The sequence below is a fragment of the Petaurus breviceps genome, unplaced genomic scaffold (genome assembly GCF_028583685.1).
Source record: "Petaurus breviceps papuanus isolate PSGF00001 unplaced genomic scaffold, PetGlider_PUasm1.0 99, whole genome shotgun sequence".
In the NCBI taxonomy this organism is placed as follows: Eukaryota; Metazoa; Chordata; class Mammalia; order Diprotodontia; family Petauridae; genus Petaurus; species Petaurus breviceps.
Window position 1 is genome coordinate 1,076,020 of NW_027187465.1, and position 19,690 is coordinate 1,095,709.

Below are 19,690 nucleotides of genomic sequence, written 5' to 3' on the forward strand. Positions count from 1 at the left end.
CATACTTAAGGCTTCTCTTCCTATGGCTGGCATTGTCTTCCAATGGGATTTATCACTTTGATCAAAACAACCCTTAAGCAGGTTTAGAATTTGAGCCATTTTCAAACATTGTTGAAAACTTCATTGATCTGCTTCAGGTTGGAGATGAGCCAATGAGTTCTCAATAAATAGAAATCCTTCCTCTATTCAGTACCATTTATCATTTGGAAGGAGGGATGAAGGAGAAGCCCATTACAGCCAGTTAATTATGCAAGGTGCCTACCCTAGGAGTACAAATCCAAAACCAAATCATTCATGTGGGAGAGGATTACACTTGTTCAGGCCGGCTTGAGGAAGAAGCTAGAACAAAGGGTAAAATTACAGGGAGGTAGGTTTCAACTCTTTCCCCCAGGTCATTATCTTTCAAAGGGTTCAAGGCTCAGAATCCCCCTCCCCTCTGAGCTATTTCAAGAGTGTAGGTTACTTAACAGCAACCTTACAAATGTTAATACAAGTTAAAGAAACATTACTAAGACAAAAGGAGGTTCAGACTGAAGGTCTTCACTGTTTAAAGTTAAGGGCAGCCTCTTTGACTTACTGGTAGACTCAGGTGGACAAGATCCATTCCAAAACTGGTTCCTTGGGATGACCTAAGCTAATTTACATGGAGTTCTTTTTCACTAGACACATAGAAAGTCTATTATATTGTCATTGCATTCAAAGGGCCTCAGAGGATCGGTATGGTTTGTATGTCAGAAGGGCTTAGGTAAATAGAAGAAAAGGTGTTACTGAAATATAAATGGCATTCAAATTTTAGTTTGGTTTTCTATCTTTCTAAGTTAAAGGAAGTGCCCTTGTATAATATGTCCCTGTTCAGCTTAAACAAATGTCCACAAAATTCTTAAGCACTAAGTTCTTTCAAAGTTTGAACTCGGTAAGGATAACTCCTGCTGGCTTTGCAAATCCTTTTAAAGCTTTATTTTAGTTTCATCCAAGTGTCAAATAAACCTGCAGACACAGGAGTGGTAGGATGTATACACAGGGGAAAGCTCCACCATAGCTACTGTTATGCTTTTTCCACCTGACTGTAGAAAATGAAGACTTCCAAGATCGTCTGTATAGGCACTCCTCATACAAAATACTTCTCCATGACTGGCTTCATGCATTAGTTCATAGGATCAGGGATGGAGGAAAAAAAAAACCTTAAGAGATTATCTAAATCTAACTCCTTCATTTTATAGTGGAGGAAACCAAAGTTCAGAGAGAAGAAATTTATCTTGCCTGAGTTAGATAGCTAGTCAAACTTCCAACTAAAGCCCTCTCAATCCAGTTTCATTCTGCTACACCATGGGGACTACAAAAGGACAATTTCAATTTTACAGTTTTTCCAAGCAAACAATACACATGGCAGAGTGGCAAATCTACTTTTGGCCATTTCCAGAAATGCATTATAGGGAAACCGTCTATAATACAGGTGTTCTGCCCAGCACTACTACAAGGGTAGGTCACCCACTATAATAACACCTCATAAGGTTTTCTAAACTCATAAAATTTAACAAGAGTAAAATGATTATAACTATATTTTTAGAAGGTTTAATTCCTGGGGATGAAGAAATCCAGTCTTCATACTAAAAGATTTAGATCATTTGACTTCAAGAAAGGACACCAGAAATCAAATACATACATAGATGGGGAAAAAAAAAATGAGACTGAGGATATGATTTCAGGTCACAGTGGTAGTAAACAGAGCCAGGACGCTGCCCTTTGGTTATAAATCCAATCCTCTTTCCACCACACATTGCCTTCTCTTAGTATGTTGCTTGCTGTGAAATGTCTGATGAAAAATGGTCTATTTTCTTTACAACATTCCCCTCTAATTTTCACCAAGGCATAAATGATAAGCTTTACTGAACTTCGTAAAGACAGTGTTGGGGGAAAAAAATCAAGGCAGGCAACCTTCTGAATTTAGTTGGGCTGGACCCTTGAAAAAGAGAGGAATAGCTCCTTATCGAATATGCATTCAATGCCCTTCCAATATCATAGGCTTTGTCAGACTGTTTTCTACTGGTATAGGTTTAAGAAGCTATATTTAATTTTTGGCCACATCTGAGGAGGACTTTAGTGGAAAAGAAAAACCCAACAGAATTTAACACAAACATTACCAATTATGTAAAGATGTCAGGTTGGAGGTAGAGATTCAAATCTCCTGTATGCCACTAGCTGTGTTACCCAAGGCAAGTCACAACCTCCATGCACAGCCAGAGGATTAGGTTATAACAAGTGATTAGGAGATCTCACCATAAGAACCGTCCTCCCCATAAATCCAAGATCCAAATACATTTAGTTTAATTGGATTCCTTTCTCTCATTTTCATGTAAAAATACTTTGGGTACTAATTGCTTTTAAGACATTTGAAGGGGAAGCTACATTGATGGCTAGCAGATAAGACTTTGGAACTGGGGATGAGAAAATAATAGTACTCTCATCCAAAGGAGAGTTTCTAAGAAATCCAGGAAAAAGGTACATTTTTAGTTCTGCCTCATCTGTCTTGATTTGGAATTAAGGTGTTAGAGGGGATTTCTGATTTCATTTTAAACTGCCTTTTCTCACACCTTGTGTTTGAGTTCTTTCTATACCTCAGTGCAGTGCAGGGAACTTGAACTCAAAGTCCTCTTATTACCTCCTTACGTAGCTTAGGATATCAGCTCTTTATTATTTTTATTGCCCTCTCCAAATCAAAGGTTATTTTCTTGGCAGAGAAAACAGAAGTAAAATTTAAGAGTTGGGCAGCAATGTGTTCTCTGTAATCAGTTAGCCTTGTCCCATCCACCCCAAGCCACATCCTCCAACTAGCCCTTTAAAAAGTCAGAGCCTTTGTTTTTCATGGCTTTCCTTACCTGGCTCAGCTCCTTCTGAGCTTAACACTACTAAAAGAACTGGCAAATGTGATGCTGAGCCACGGCAGTGATCTCTGAAAGTTAGCGGAGATGACTCTCTCAAATGTACTATGCTGCTCCATAATAAATGGTTCCAATTTTCAAAAACAGTCATCTTGATAATTAACAGGCCAGTGAGCTTAGCTTTTTTGGCAAATTTTTAAAATGTACTATTAAAGAATCGATCATCATACCAAGTTTGGTCACCTGTGATATCAATAGATCATACCAGAATGGACTTTGATTTTGAAGGGGTTCCTAGACTGGAAGGTAAGGGGAATCTTATAGTTTGCTTAGATTTTAGGAGAGAATCCGATTGTCTTGAACATTGTATTTGTAGAAATGAGTGAGATGCAAGCTAGATAGCAGTTCAATCAGGTAGATCTAGAATTGAATAGCTAACCCCAAATAGTCATTAATGATTTGCTGTCAACTTGGGAAGGTCTCCAGGGAAGCATCCCAGGGAACTGTGCTTGGTCTTGTTTGGTCTGCCATTTTTATCAGTGACTTGGAAAATGGCATAAATGGTATGCCTAACAAATTTGTGAATGACCCAAACCTAAGGCATTAGCTATCACAATTGATGACAGTCATGTTCTAAGGAGCATGACGAGCTAGAAAACATGGGCTGAATCAAATAGGGTGGAATTTTGCAGGGATATATGCAGTTAAAACATCTGTTTTAAAAATGAGTCAACTTTACAGGTAGAAAATAGAGTAGGCATGATTATGTGTTCTGAAGATCTGAGGGGTTTGGTGCCAAAGATCAGTATGACTCAACACACTGCAATCTTAGGCTGCACTGAGAGGCCCAGTGTCCAGTCATAAGGAGGTGATAGGTCACATTTGAAGTATCTGGTTCTGGGTTCCACATTTTAGGAAGGATACTGACAATCAGTTGATGGAACTAGGGATGTTCAGCTTATGGAAAAAAAGGCTTAAGGAGAACAGGAAAGTTTTCCTTAAGTAATTCAAAGTGTTACACATGTAAGAAGGATTGTATTTGTTGTGGTAGGTCCTTCATGGCAGATCTAGCTGCAACAGTGAAGCAAAAGGGCAAATTTAGGCCTGATGGGAAGGAAACTCCCTAACAATTAGAACTATCCCAGTGTTAACAGGCAGCTTGGGGAAGTACTGGATTCTCCCTTAGCTAAGGTCTTTAAACAAAGGCTGTATGACCAAGTATATGGTACAAGGGGATTCTTTTTCTAGTGTGGCTTATACTAGATGGTCTGAAGTTCCTTCCAACTCTGGAATTGTTTTTGATGGCATCAGTGTGCTTACCAGCTCCTCACCTATCTTAGGTTTTCACTCTCTACTGTATACTTTTATGTTCTTTTAAAACACAATTTTGTCCTTGGCAGAGAAAACAAAAGCAAACTAAACACTGAACTGCCTGCTACCTTTTCCTTCTCTCCAGGTTTCTCTAGGTAGGGCAAGGGCCAGATGAATAAGTCTAATGTCTCCCCCCACTAGTGCCTGACCTACAGAGAAGCTTGTCAGCTGACTGACCAATGAAGGAGTTTGTCAGGAAGGGAAAATCTTCATACTGCCGGCATCCTTCCCACTTTGATATGAGGTGTTATAAATTACCCAAACAGCACAAAACACTCAATTCCAAGGGAAATTCAGAATAACTTTCTCCTGGTCTATAAAATGAGTTCAATTGATGATCTCTAAGGTCTCTGCCAGATCTAAATCCTACCACCTCAAAAGAACTTCCAAATTGTTAGAGCCATATGGAAATGGAATAGGTTGATTTGGAGGTAGTGAATTCTCCAATCACTGGAGGTCTTCAAGGAGAAAATGAATTCACTTGTTATGGATGCTGAACAGAAAATTCTTACTTCACATAGCTTGGATTAGAAGGCACCTATAATGTATTCCAAATATGACTCTGAGCCATTTTTAACAAGGGGATTCGGGTCTGCAGCTATGATGGATATCCTTGCTTTACAAGTGTGCAGGATTCCTGAATCCTGGCTGTGATGACACTTTATTTCTTCAAGGTCCTGAAAGTGATTGCTTGTGGATCCTCAAAGACTGATGTATAATCTCCAGGGGTGATGCATACTATGGCTGGTCTCTGTGAGAGTACTCTTGTAGACAAAGGAAATACTCACATGACTGCCTTGAGACAGCTTATGAGTTTATGAAAGAAATTCAAGCTTGAGTTTTAGTTGCTTTTTTTCTCTTTTCCTCCAAAGGACTATGTATCATTCATCAGAATTATACTTCATTTCATGTATTTTCACATATAACTACCAGAGATAAATGTTCAAGATGTTTTTCTCTATAGCAACCACATCTTGGAGATTGCCTTCTTTTCCAGTTCTGGTTCTCAGAAGCACAATTCCAGGATTCTGGCTGACATCTGCTTGAGACTGAAAGAATAAATATGTGCTTACTGCAAGGATTCTTCGGCCAGATTGAAATTCTTCCAAACCTTAGCCTTTGTGAGTTGTTGTAGTCAAAAGAATTCATCAATGGTAATCAGCCTCTATGAATTTAAGACTGGACAACAAACAAAAAAATCAATTATTTACCTACCTTGAAATACTTCCAGTTTGGTAACTCTAACAGAGGTTTTATTCAACAAATAGAACCTTCCAAGACCCAGAGTTACCTCTATATCACAATAAGGCACTAGACAAGAATATTAGAGTAAAAGGAATTAAAATTTTTTTTTTTCACAAGCATAAGAATCGTACCATATGCACTCTCATAAAAGCAAATCGTTTTCCAAAACACTATCATTACTAAGCCAGAACAAATTTGGTCTGAAAACACTAGGAGTCTTTACTTCCAAACACTTCCACATTTTAACAATGGAAGGATTCTGGTCCTTCTGCTCCTTCTTCCTCCCTGACTCCATGCCTCCTAGGCACAGGAGGGAGGATGTCAAGATCTTTTCTCTAAATTTTATCAGCACTAGAGTTAAGACTAGAAAACACCATAGGTCAAATCACCTTCATATCCCAAAGGAGAAAACTTGGGCTCGCAGAGGGAGGCTGGCTTCCTATTCTCAGTCAGTTTTGGGGTCTCCTAACTCCCAGCTCAGGCTCTGCACAGCAGGAGGTCCAGAGTTCGAAGGGGCTCTGGGCTGGGGGGGGCCAGGCGTCTTACAGCTGGACACCAACGTCCAGGACGCGGCTCTCATCTTCCTATGGGGCTGACTCGGGGTCAGAGGTGAAACTCGAGCCCTCCCCAAAGCCGGGGCTCTCTGCTTACGTTAGAGGAGCATCACGAGGCCCCGGCAGCCCCGCCCCTCCCCCAGCCTGCGTCCTAACGATCGGCTTCTGCCCGGGGCTGGGGCACGGGACCCTTCGAAGGCCAGACAAGCCCCTTCCCATCCTCTTCCGGCCCCAACGAGGGCAGGGGCGAGACCCTCCTTCTCCTGCCTCAGTTTCCTGCATTAAGAGACGGCGCCGCCAGACCATCTCTCCCGTCCCTCCCCTCACAACCTCCGGGGAAGAGGGGGCGCCCCCTGGCAGAATGGGAAACTGGGGCGAACAGGGAGGCCGGCTGCAAATCGACCCCCGCCCACGACACGCGGGCCGAGAAAGGGACACCGCGACCCCCGCGAGATGCGCGCTCCCCTCCCCCAGTCCCGGCCCGTAACGGCCGCCCGGGCCTGCGTCAGCTCCAGCCCGCACGCGGCCTCCCCCTCCCGCCGCCCCGCTCCGCTGCGCTGCCCTTGGGCGGCCCGGGCGCCGGGCCTCACCACCTCCGTTACGGCCTCCGGCCCCGGCGCTACAGGAACGAAGGGACAAACGAACAAACAACTGCCCCCGACTCCGCGCAGGCGCGAGGGGGCATAGGGCGGAGCGGGAACGCGCAGGCGCGGTCCTCGAGCTTAAGCCGCAAGACGAAGCAGCGGAAGACCGAGTCATCGATCCTTCGGCTCTCTGCCAGCTAGACGGGCGGGAGGGTTGCCACGTGTGTGGCTGTGTGGAGGCGGGGGAGTATGACGGTCGGAATTCTACCTCCACGACAAGACCCAGAGTCTCTCAAGACTCCAACTCCCCCACAAAGGCCCACTAGACTCCAGAGTAAATCTAAATAAGACAGCTGCCGCACCCTTGAAAACAACGACCTAAGGACGGCTCCGTTCCAGGTCTCTTTAAAAGGCGTGGGTGGGCGGCTCACGTGACCCGCCCCTCCAGGCCTGCGCTCATCTCTCCCTCTCTGTTCCACGCCGTCATAGGTCCCAGTACTTAAATCATCCGGGCCTTAAACCCTTAGGAGGAAGAGGTGCACTGGAATTGGTCGGTAGAGACGGAGGGCGGGACTTTCACCCGCGTGATTGACAGGCAGGGTGGGGCTCCTCGATAGTCTGCAGATGTGGGGGTAGGGGTAGCAGGGGTACCGCCCTCGATTGGCACGTGGGCGGGGCTGAGTCTCTGATGGACGCCGCAGCCAGGGCCTGGGATTGGTCGGAGGAACTGCGCCGGGGCGCTGGGATTGGGCGGCGGCCGGGGGGAGGACAAGACGGGTGGGGCGGGTGAGGCTGCAGATCAGTGTGCTTGAGACCGTGGACGGGAGCAGACAAAGCGGAGGTTGCGGCGGCGGAGGCGGCACATGGTCTGCGGCGGGGCGTGCTCCGCGGCCTTTACGGCGGCGTTCGCGGGGGCTGGGGGCGGTTAGGCGCGCGCTCAGCAACGGGCGACCCTCACCGACCCCCTGGGCTCCCGTGATTCGGCCCCCCCCCCCCCCCAGGGGAGGGCGAGGCCGAGGAGGACAGTAGGAGCCTGGGCCTTCGAAGGGGGGGAGGCGGAGCCGCGTGCAGCCGCCCTAGGAGGCGGAAGCTAGAGCCGCGGAGGCACGGACGCCCTGCCCCCATCCTCCGGCCCCTCCCCCCTTTTCGGGAGCCGCGCCTCGACGGCAGCCCCCCCCCCCCAGCTTTTCAAGACCAGAGTTCCCGGGGGTCCGTCACTGCAGCAAAGACGAGCAGCCACCCCCACCCAAAGCCCCCTAGGGTGCGGTCCCCTGGCCCCATCCGGGATTCTCGTGCTGGCCTCGCTGTAAGGAAACCCTGAGACTGCGCCGGGGTACAGGCACGCAGCCCCCCAAAGATTGTTGGGGAGCACCGCCGGCACCCAGAAGAGCTTGGAGGGAGGCAGCTCCTGGCTAGGAGTCGTGGCGAAGAGCTAGTGGCCAAGCAGCTCCTTGAACCCGGATCCGACTGGGTCCATCAAAGGACAATTAAAAGACAAAGTGTGTGCAGTTCTAGCAAAGGACAATTAAAAGACAAAGTGTGTGCAGTTCTAGAACTCCGTTTGAGCCTCGCCCCTCCCCCCATCGAATGGGGGCAGGGATTGCTGGCCCCAGCGCCCCGTGCCTTCTGGCAGTGCCCATCCTCCCTGGAGGCCTCCCTTAACGTCTTTCTGAAGCGGCCAGGGCGTGGCGCTGGAAAGTAGGCTGAGCTGCCCCAGCAGGGTCAGTCTTCTGGGGGTGCCCTGGAGACCCGCAGGTTCAAGTTTTGAGAGACTAGCAGTCATGGCATTTACTAATTACAGCAGTCTGAATCGAGCTCAGCTGACATTTGAGTATCTCCATACCAACTCGTAAGTACCGTCTGTAGCAGCCTCGTGTTAATGCTGGAGCGGTAGATCCCTTTGACCTTTGAGGTTTCACAGGTGCAACAGGTTGCATCAAGCCATGGGGAGTCTTCGAAGAAAAGGGAGAAGTGAAATATTGGGTAGTTGGTGCAGAAGAAGCCTCAACTTCACTTATTGGCTCAAGCTGTTCTACAGTGTTGATCTAGCAAGCAGAAGCTTTGATTGAAGGCATTTTATGTGTGGAGCTGTTTCGTGGAAGTTTGTAACCAAAATCACCAAGGGCTGACTGATCTGAGGATCCCCACAAGGGAGGATTTCCTAGCATCAACTGTGGTTTCCTTTAGTGGAAGCAGCCCTTCCCTCTGCCTGTCCCCTCCCCCCAAAAGAGAAATGATTATTGGAATGAGTGTATAAAGAAACCATTTTGGAGAAGAACTTTCAAAGATAATTCGTAAGAAGAATAGTCTGATTTCTGGTGGTAAACAGAATAGGGTTTCCTTGTCCTGGGAGTTTGCACATCTGTTGAATAAGCAGTATGTTCTTGCCAGGCAGTAATAGCATCCATTTAAATCACATGTTTAACCAATCTTCTCAGGAATGTCTGCTGATTGCAATCCAGAAATCTCCAAGTGGGACAGAGCTATTCACAAAGTGATTTGCTGTGGTCTGTACTTGTGTACCTAGAAAGAATGCCATCGCTCTTGTAGAGTCTTGAGGCCCCTGGTAGTATGTTGCTTTTGTACCTCTGTTGGCATTTTTCTGTCTGATCTAACCAGATTGAGGGACCTGCTTTGCCCCTTGTCAGTGTGTGATTTAGCTAGGCCTCCCACCCACCTCTTGGGAGGAAGGTAAGTATTCTAAGGTTCTGTGATTAGTTAGTTGAAGAGCAGTTTCCAAGTCACTTTTGATGTTATTTGGTGAGTTATCCTTCGTCCAGATCAAAATGGAAGTTGTTCCAAACTCGTAGACATGGCTGGGTACTGAGTGTTGGTGGCAAAAGAAGTCTTAGTCTCTGAAAGTTTCTTCGGAGAGTTTTACAGAAATTGTGAGTTAGCTTATTTTTCCCCTTGGGAGGAAGTAGGATATTTAGGAAGCAGTGGTCTCTGAGGCTGCAGTGATAAGATCAGGCTTATTTGATTGTTTTGGTCTTGAGGAAAGTACTTTCTTGCTGCTTTCAGAAATGGCCCAAAGTATCTGCAGCTGCATCTGATGAAGATCTGATTGGGAGTAAGGCAAGGGAGGGAAGAGAAGGGCAATGAAAAAATCAGTCCATTTTACTGCTTGTAAACCCCTCATTTTGGTTTTAACTTTTATTTAAAAGTTTGTGGAAGAAAGACAAAAATAATTTTAAAGGAGGTTTGAGGATTTTTATGCTTTCAGATCATACCAGCTTGTAGCTACTCTGTCTTAACATTTACATTGTAGGGCTGAATATATTTTGGAAGAGGGTGATTTGGTGATTGCTGTTTGCATTATGCTACTTCTCTCGAGTTTGAGGAAGGTTATAAAGACCCTCAGCATAGGAAAGAGACTTATAGGTCTGCCTTTCCATCTCTCATTTTCTCTCCAGTTCATCTTATTGGATGGCCTCAGGATTTCTTTAAATTTAGACCACTGCTCCCATTACCAAAGCATGATGGGAAGGTTTGAGTGGGCAGCCATTTATTTCATCAACCACTGAGTGTTTCTTGAGCACCCCAAAGATAGTTAATTTATGAACCGCAGCCAGGAGAGGAGAGGAGGGTAGACCTTCTTTAAGATACTTTATTTAGTGTAGGAAATAAAGAACAAATTTCTTGACCTCAGAATTAGAGTTAGGGTTGGAATTCTCATTGGGCCTTAGAAACCCACATGTTTACATTTTGTTATAAGGTTTGAGGCCAATATATAGTCATGATGTTAGAATCCATTTCTCATCCTAATTTCAGAAGGAAGGAAACAAGTATCGAGAATTTAATATGTATTAGGTACTGTGCTAGGTTAAAATGCACGTGATTCTCATGATGGAACCTTTTTAGACAGTGATAGTTACTGCTCCTTATCTGTTGACTAAGGTATCTTTAGGGAAGAGAGGAGGTGTCTTTTCTCCTTATCAAGCTACTCTGTTGAAATTTTTAGACTAAATTAAACTAGGCTTAGGCCCTATAGAATTTGACATTGCATCTGAATGATTCTGAATCTTATAAGACATTATGGACTCTTATTCATTAAGAAAAGGTTTTGGGGTGGCCAGGTAGCACAGCGAGTAAGAGCACCGGCCCCAGTGTCTGGATGACCTGGGGATCAAATCTGGTCTCAGATACTCAGCACCACACCCAGAAATACCTGGCCATGTAACCTTGAGCAAGTTACTTAACCCCAATTGCTTAAAAAAATAAATAAATAAAAAAGTTGGTTTTTTAAAACAGGAAAATCAGTGAATCAATACTAAACACTTATTAAACATAATAGCATTGTACTAAGTGCTGGGGATGGAAGTTCCAGAAAGACAGTTCCTGCCCTCAAGGATCTTACAGTATAATGGGAGAAACTAGCACATAAAAGGAGGGAATGTAGCCACCTGGAGAAGTCTGGGAAATCCCAAAGTGGTGCTTTCAAGGAGGAAAGTGAGCCCTCTCCTTAAATTCAGGTTTGGAGCCCATGGCCCCACCCTCCAATCAAAGGCACTTTGTCATTAGTCATGTGAGACTTTGTGACCCCTTTTGGCTTTTTCTTGGCAAAGATCCTGGAGTAGTTTGCCATTTGCTATTTTCTTCTCCAGCTCATTTTATAGATGAGGAAACTAAGGTAAACAAGGATGAAGTGACTTGGCCTGGGTCATACTGCTAGGAACTGCCAAGAGGTAGATTAATCAGCCACCGGGGGGTGGTGTAGTAATGAGGTGTAAGGCTGATTGGATCTTGAAGCCTAATGAGCTTCCTGGGTCTTTTTGCAGTTGACTGACATTAAACCCAGTTGACAAAGATGGCACCCACTTAGTGCCTTTCTCTAATGATGACATTAGCAGGAATTTCTAGCCAGGCTTTCAGTTCTTCCCTCTGGCCTGTTATGATCATTTTCTTATTTTCTTTGATACTCAAATATTAGAATGGAGCTAACTATAGGCCAGGGGTCCTTTTTTTTTTTTTTAAATGAACTCGGGGTTTCTGTGCATTGTGCATCTGGTAATGGATGTGTTTGGTTCATGCTAATGGGATGCATTAGAAACCAGATATCAACGATGGGGTTGCGATGTGGTTAGTGGCAGAAGGTGGTGGTGTGTGTGGCTTTGATTTTGCTTATGAAATCTGGTGCATGTAAAAGAGTTGGCAGTCATAACTTTGTAGAATTCGATGAAGGTGGCAAGACACCCCCCTCTCCTCCCAATCCCCAAGGGTCATAATGGTATATCTTAGTCATTTAATTGTTTGAATGTTTTCAATGCTGTTGGATGGCCTGGGAATTATACCTGGGGGCTTCTGGACAAGATTCTTTGGTTCTCTTCTAAGCTATAGGGATTAACCTGTGGTCACATGATATTTCCATCTTGGTTTACCCATCTGTGACTGGATATGGAAATACCAACCAAATAGGACCACTAGGCTCGGTGTAAGAGCTTTGAGCCTTTTAAAATGTGGATTTATAGCACAAATACTGTAATATATTCTGGATACAAAATATTTTCTTAAATTTCTCTTAGAAATTTGGACAATTGCTTAGCTATGAGCTGTGTTTCCTTCTTGAAACTAGAAACCAAGAAAGTACACTGAACTGAGTTTAAAGCTAATAATTTCTGGGTCCTAGATCAAGTTGAGCATGACGAGATAAACCATCTCACTTATTTCATCCTGCAATGAAACATGAATTTGTAATTCCAAACTCTGAGCTACAAAAGTTCTTCAAGGGAGAGTTGTTGAACATTGATCTGTGTGGTTGATCTCTTGGTCAGTTTTCACTTGATAATCTCCTTTTTAAAATTCCCATTGAAGTACATTCTTGCTTGTCCTGAAAGGTGATATAGTATATAGATGAGCCTTCTTAGTTTGAAGGTATGTGTTACTAGAGCTTAATTAAAGAGCTTTTACTTCATGTGTTTACTAATAGTATGAATGGGATGAAAAGACCTTATTATTTCAGGCCACATTATTTTATAGATGAAAAAACAGGCCTAGAGAACAGCAGTTGCTGTTCTTGCTTGCCCATAGTCATCCAGTAAAACCAAGCCTCCTGGCTGGTTATAGGCTCTGTCTGGCGGCTTTTCATTTTTTCTATCAAGTGGCTTTTTTGAGGGTTGGTTAAAGGATAAGTGTGACTGAATGGGATTTTAGGCTGAACTTGGCTCATGCAGGGCAGCGCAGTCAAAGCCACTCTGAGCAAAGGGCTGGAGCACATGGACATTCCCAAATACTTTTGGAGCTCTGGTTTCAGGAAATGCATTGATGGCCCAGTTCTCCCAAGGGCTCTTTTTGGTGTGCCATTTGCCATCTGAGAGCCATTGAGCTGTGACCCTCATGACCACATGTCCACACTCGAACCCTCCTAGGTATTGGGGACCTTTCGGAGCTTGACTTGTGCCTGGAGTGATTTTCTTCAGAAATTCAGTTTATTCTAATTTCAATTCCAAGTATGTCTCCCCTGATGTGGAAAAAAAACAAAACAACAAAGCACCATGCAATAATTTTGGAGGAAGCTGCCCTAGGACTCAGAGATGCCCTGGGGCCCCTCGGAGTGTCCTGCCATGTAGCAGCAGTGCTGGGTCCTGGATCTCATGGAGCCATTTGCTAGTGTCCCAAAGGAAACTGTGCCAAGCTGGCTTCTTTCTCATTAATCTGCAGATTGAGGAAAGTTCTCTCTGCCTGTCAGAATTCATTCTTAACCAGAGCCTGGCCTCCTTACTCAGCTTTGAGGGCCTCCCTCCTGAACCTCTACTGTGGCTTTTTACCTATAGGTCCCCTATATGGGTTTTTTCCTTGGTAGAATGTAGACTCCCTTAGGATAAGAATTATTCCATTTTTGTGTCTCTGTCTATGATACTTGGCAAATAGTAGGTGCTTAATAAATGATTGCTGATTGATCAGCTCTCTGGGTGCTATATAATTCATAAATTCTTCATTAGGCAGATCTGCTTTTTTTCTTGTTCTGAATTCAGGTAGAAAAGTTGTTTATCTTTTGTGGGAGTGTCTTTATGATTATAAGCATTAATTTCATTAATTTAGTATGTTACCTTATAGGAAACATCATAAAATTGATTCCTTTAAAGTTTTTTTTTAAACATCTCCAACTGCTGTGTCTTCAGTGCCGTGGTTTCTGGTAGGATAGAAGTTGGGGTGTGGTAGTGAGAGACTGGATTTAGAATCAGAAGACCTCGCTGTGTTCTGGTTTTGCTACCATCCGTATGAACTTAAAGGCAATAGGTGGCCCAGTGGATATTGGTCCTGGACTCAGGAAAACCTGAGGTCAGATCCAGACTCAGACACTTAGCAACTAGCAGTGTGACCCTGAGCAAGTCACTTTACCCTGTTTGCCTCACTTTCCTTATCTGTAAAATGAACTGGAGAAGGAAACAGCAAACCACTCCAGGGTCTTCCCAAGAAAACCCCAAATGGAGCCATTCTGAAGAGTGGACAGGATTGAACAACAACGTGACCTTAAGCAAAGCTCTTGCTCTATTTGGGCCTCAGTTTCATCTTTGTACGAAGAAGAGGTTGGACCAGATAATCGCTGCAATTCTAAATCTGGGATCCTTTGAAAGTACTTGAGTAACTTCTAGTTGACAGTTGCTGCAGTTTAGAATCTCATTGAAAGACTCCATTTTGGATTTCATTGGACAAAGCCTGGCCTTTATAACCAAAGATAATTAAGAAATGTCATCCCGTTTTCCCCAGTTTTCCCTTATATTGATCTCATGAAGACCCAGGTTAAAAGTTGGCTTTCTCTTCTGGCTCCATTTGGAAGAGTTTTGTCATTATCCATCTTGGGATTCTTAAAGAATCGAAAGGTTTCTTTTTATTCTACCTTCACTCCCTCCCTTTCCTCTTCAGGTGCATTTTCATCTGTGATTCAGTTGGCTTAGGTCGACCTTGTTTGAATTCTGTTACCCATCTGAGCATGTCGTTCAAGGTTTCTTTGTTTCCTTGGGCATTTCTTCTTCCCTTCTCTTAATTCCCACTTCTTTGTGGTAAGTGCTTTCTTTACAATAGCTCTGTGATACAGGTATAAGAATTAGCCCTCTTTTACAGACTAAGTTCACAGAGCCCTCGGATAAATGTCAGCGCTGAGACTGCATTTTCCTTTCATAGCCTTAATTTTTTGTGAATTTCTAGCAGATTCTTTCTGGTATTTTGTTTTAGTCTGAGGGCATTGGGCTTCCTTGAAATCTTTCACTCTTCAGTTTTCCTAGAAATTGAGGAGGAAGTAATCTGTTAATGTTTGAAGAAGTAGCTTGAGGTGGTCAGTGTGTCTGAGAGAGAGCCTCTGGAAATTCTTACAAATGTTTCAGAAGCCAGTAAGGCAACTATTGGAACAGTAGCAAAAGGGCAGCAGGAGAGTCGTCAGGGCCAAAGGTTGAGAGTCAACACAGAGTTTGTTTTTGTCTTTGCTTTAGGTCTTGGTCTTATTATAAGTTACTATAACTATGTTTATCTCTGGTTTTCATAAAGGAATACTATAGAATGCTTTTTTTTTTATGTAGGGGAGAGGGCAGGGCAATTGAGGTTAAGTGACTTGCCCAAGGACACATCTAGTAAGTGTTAAGTGTTTGAGGCTAGATTTGAACTCAAATCCTCCTGACTCCAGGGCTGGTGCTCTATTTACTGTGCCACCTAGCCACCCCTATAGGATGCTTTTTAAAAATCCAGTGGAAGGGGTGGCCAGGTGGCTCATTGAGTAAGAGCACTGGCCCCAGTGTCGGGATGACCTGGGGATTGAATCCAGGCTCAGATACTTAGCGCCACACCCAGAAATAACTGGCTGTGTAACCTTGAGCAAGTTACTTAACCCTGATTGCTTAAAAAGAAAAAAAAAAGTGTAAAAATCCAGTGGAGATTCCAGAGATGAATGTTGTTATAATGGTGCACGGAGTCAGTGGCCTTGTTACCCACTTAGCTGGGACAAGTCCATTCTCTTTGAGCCTCAGTTTCCTTATCTGGAAGATGGAGATGATGGTACCCACTGCCTCCCAGGCAGGTGATTGTGAAAAAAGCACTTGGTAAACCCAAACAGGCTTCTGAAGATGAGCTGATAAAAGGAAGAAAGAAAGACCCAGAGTCTTTTTGAATTGGATTCCTCCTCCTGAACAGAAGCATGCCCTGGAAAAATACCTCAGACTTCAGTGGAGCCAGAAGAGTTTGTTTTCTCCTCTTTCTGTCATATGATCCTCTTTTTCCCCTGGTGGTGTTTTGGGTTAGGGAGAGCTCTTGGCCCTGGTTTCCTGCAGCCTCTAGAATGTACTTTGTTCACAACACAGGTTGGGAGGAATCTGAGGTGAGCCAGAGGCCCCAGGAAGCCTTCTTGAAATCCTCTGTTTCCTTGGTATACAGTGGTCCTCTGACTAGGATTTGACCCACTTAGAAAGGCTGACAGGTGTATGTTGGGGTGAGAGAGGGCACAAGTATTGTTACTTTGTTACCTACCTTCTCTAGACTTTGCTAGGCTGCTCATCTTTGGGCCTGTCCTGAAAACCATTCCACCCTGGTGGCCCTGCTGGGACTGGGGTTCCTCTAGTGTAGCCTCACAAGTACACAGTCGTCTTCAGATTTGGAAGAGTCAGGAGAAGGTTTTAGTGGACATTAGCTTTTTTTGTTCTTTCTTGAAGAAATAGTTTGATACCTTTTTGTTTTTAATATCACTTTCATATGCAGATATATCCTGGTCCTTCCAGAGAGCTGTGCCTTGTAAAAGAACATGAGATGGATAGAGTTCAGAAGAAAGCTTGAGCTGTGCCAAGTGCTGGCAGTGTTCCAGTGCCCTCCATTTTGCTGAGGAAGGGAGGGATGCTTCCCCAACTCTTCTCTTTCATTAGAATTGCTATAGTTTTTTGGTCCATGTGCATCATTTCCTCCTGTCTTTCTGCACCTTTTCATGCAAGTCTTCTCATGCCCCTCCCAATTCTTCTTGGTGCCAGTTTTTGCAGCACAGAGATACTCCCTGACAGCTGCATCTACCTATTCCCCAGTCATAGATGTCTCTTTTCTTTCCAGTTCTTTGCTCCCATAGAAAGTGCTATTCTGGATATGTGGGGGCCTGTGGGGCCCTTACTCTCTTTGAGTAGGTTGCCTTTTGAAACCTTTCACTTTATCAACTGAAAACTCATTGTTTTTAGAGTGCAGGTGATCAGGGATGTTTAGCTGGCCTTCAGGGATTTCTTGCTTTGTATCTCAGGGGACCTTCGATTTCATGGAGGAGAGCTTGTTATCCAGAAAGCCTGAGATGCCCGTAGCTGATGAAGTAGAAGTCAATTGCGTTTCAGTATTTGGCTCATTAGAAATTCGTAGCTGAGTTTTGTCAGCAGGTTTTTTCTTGGGTGTGAGCAGCAGGTTCTCATAGAGGGGCCTCACCTTTCCCAGGAGTCAGTGGCCCTCAAAGGAGCACTTTTTGGAGTAGAGGACGACCTGGGCTCAAGTCCCAGTTAGGCTGGTTCTATCCTCTCCATGTGACCGTGCACAGGTCATGTCGGTTCTTTGTTTCCATCTTTAAAGTCATGGGGTGGATAATCTCTGGAGATCTTCTAGTTTTAAATGCTATGATCTAGGACTGGGGTTCTTCACTTTTTTTGGAGTCCTGGAATACATTAGTGGTCTGAAGCCCCATGGACTTCTTCTAAGGCTCTTGTTGGTTGTCTACTTGTATAATTGAGAGACAGTGATGAGTAAAAATAAAGATCTAGATCCCATCTAGATTCTCATAGACCTCCTGAAGGGCCCCAGGTTACGAATCGGATCCAGGTGAAGCCATGAGACTGATGGCTGTTATGTTAGACTTGACTTCAGCCCAAGGAACCTGAAGGAGCTAAGCAGCGAACAGGCAGTGGGTGGTTGTTATAGGCAGAATCTGCCTCAATGCATTATACGTTATGGTGGGGCAGAGCAGCAGAAAGTGGGCCGCTCTTGTCCCTGCTGTTGCCTGACATGGTGTAGACAGCCTAAAGTTTAGAGGAGCTGGCTTTGAATCCAGGTTTCTCCACTCATCATTAAATGACTGACTTGTTAGTTCCCCTCAGCTCCGCACATTGTTGGAGCTGTACTTGACCTTCAGATCCCACCCAGCTTGAATCGGTCTTAAGGTTTCCTCAGCAAGGGGATGTGTTGACTCGGGTTTGTTTGACCTGCTGAAATTGAGTGAGTAAGGAAAGGGATTGGGAAGTGAAATAAATACAAGGGTTTGTTGGGTAGCATCAGATGAAGGAGCATTAAGGAGGGACTCACCTGCTCCTTGGAGCCAGTGGCACAGTGATAGTGGTGGAAGGTGGCAATGCTTAGCTGGTTATTTGGCTTCTGTGTTCTGGAGAGTGGTCTTTGGGACCAAAGGAAAAGGCCAGTCCTCTTACCGCCCTCCAAAAAAAATGGTCAACAGGGCCATATCCTTCATAATTGGGGGGAGAGTGGGACAGCATCCCCAGCTCATTCTTGATGAGTTTATATTGCTAGGCCTTGATGAAAAGCATCCTGCAACTGGCACATGTACTGCAGTCCTGGAGATAAGCAATGTCTGGGCTTTCCCTCCCCTCAAAGAGGAGGAACCTTCGGACTGTAGAGACCAGGGAGCTTGACTCCAATGTCTGACAGCGTTTTACAATTTATTGTTGCTTTGTGGACAGTGGGAAAGGGGAGCATCGATCCCAAAGGGGCATCGTGGCTTTATCAAAAATGTGTTTGTGTGTGTGGGGGGGGGGTTGGTGGGGAGACTGAGAGATCAGGGAGTGCTGAGTATGTGTAGTTTTGGCCAAATTTTAGCAAAGTATTTGACAAGCTCTTACTGCTCTTTGTGGACAAGAAGTGGGTTAAAAGAGAATCGGATTGGGAACTGGTTTAATTAAGGCAGATTTAAAGAATAATGATGAGCGGTTTGAAGTCATCTTGGAAACAGAGCCCTCTAGATCTTGGGATCTGTGCTAGGATCTTTGGGCCCACTGCTGCCTGACCTTTTTATCAGTGACTTTGATAAAGGCAGCGATACTTCTCCAGTTTTCAGACAGCTCCAAGCCAGTAGGGACAGCTCCAAGGCAGGGACCCAAAAGCTCTTGAAAGGCTGGAACCTTGAGCCAAATCTAAGTGATCCCATTTTCAGGGTACTATGTTTGGGGGTCACAAAATCACCTTCCTAAGGATAAGATGGGGGACATTTCATTTGGAAAGACTGAACTGACAGCCCCGTAGGAGCCAATGTGAAGTGTCAACCAAGGATGCTAATGAGGGGAAGTCTGCCCAGTGATGAGGCCTCCATGTCTGTCCTGCTTGTACTGCAGGACATCTTTGTGGCAGAGCTCTTAAAGTGGAGCTAGAACATTTTTTTAGGAAGAAGTGGCTTTGTCAGTAGAGGTCTTCAGGTGAAGGCTGGAATGACTGCGTCAGGGGTGTCGTTGAGAGGATTCTTTGTAAGTGTGGCTGTTGTACTGGGTGACTCAGAGTTCCCCCTGGCCTCAGTGGGTCCATGATTCTGAGCTGGGACTGCCAGGAGCAGTTTGTGCGGGTGGAAAGCTGTTAGCTAGAGCAGGAAGGAACCTGAGTGATTCCCTCCTCCAACCCTCTCATTTTACAGGCCAGGAGATGGACCCAAAGAGGGAAAAGGTTTTGCTGGCATTGTGTAGACTAGTAGTAAGAGTTAGGGCCAGCATTCTCTCCCAGGGCCTCTCCGTCCATATCTGAGGCTCTTCCTACCACAAAATAGGCAGAAATGTAAGTAAAAGTGGATGACCTCCCGAAAAGCACCAGTCAGTTCACATGGAGGGAACTTGGTAAATCAGAAATGAGAGAGATGTGTAAATTGGGGGAAAGAGCAGAAAGCCTCATGGCAGTCATGTGATGGGTGTTTCCATCATAAGTGGACCACAGCTGCCCACAGTAACTTAACTTCTTTCAGTTTTCCAGTGGTGCTCATTTTGATGTCTAACTGACTCTGCCTTTGACCTTTCAGAACCACCCATGAGTTCCTGTTTGGAGCCCTGGCTGAGCTCGTGGACAATGCCAGGTTTGTATCCTTTGGGCTTATCTGTGCTGTTTGGATGGGAGGCTGTGTTGT

The 19,690-nt window shown here is 44.9% G+C and overlaps 1 protein-coding gene and 1 long non-coding RNA gene across 3 annotated transcripts in view; one reads left to right on the plus strand and one right to left on the minus strand.

The window, feature by feature from the left end:
• Positions 1-944: 944 nt before the first annotated feature.
• On the minus strand, positions 945-6,958 carry LOC138156494 (uncharacterized). Its single transcript, XR_011167161.1, has 2 exons — positions 6,640-6,958; positions 945-5,429 (listed from the first exon to the last, which is right to left on the minus strand). It is a non-coding gene; the product is annotated as an uncharacterized lncRNA (long non-coding RNA).
• A 482-nt stretch (positions 6,959-7,440) lies between these two features.
• Positions 7,441-19,690, plus strand: part of MORC2 (MORC family CW-type zinc finger 2) — a 49,262-nt gene continuing 37,012 nt past the window's right edge. For both annotated transcript variants that reach the window (XM_069081642.1, XM_069081643.1), the window contains exons 1-2: positions 7,441-8,482; positions 19,586-19,639. In XM_069081642.1, coding sequence (XP_068937743.1) covers positions 8,415-8,482; positions 19,586-19,639 — 122 coding nt within the window. In that variant the 5' untranslated portion in view covers positions 7,441-8,414. The remainder of the gene's footprint in view (positions 8,483-19,585; positions 19,640-19,690) is intronic.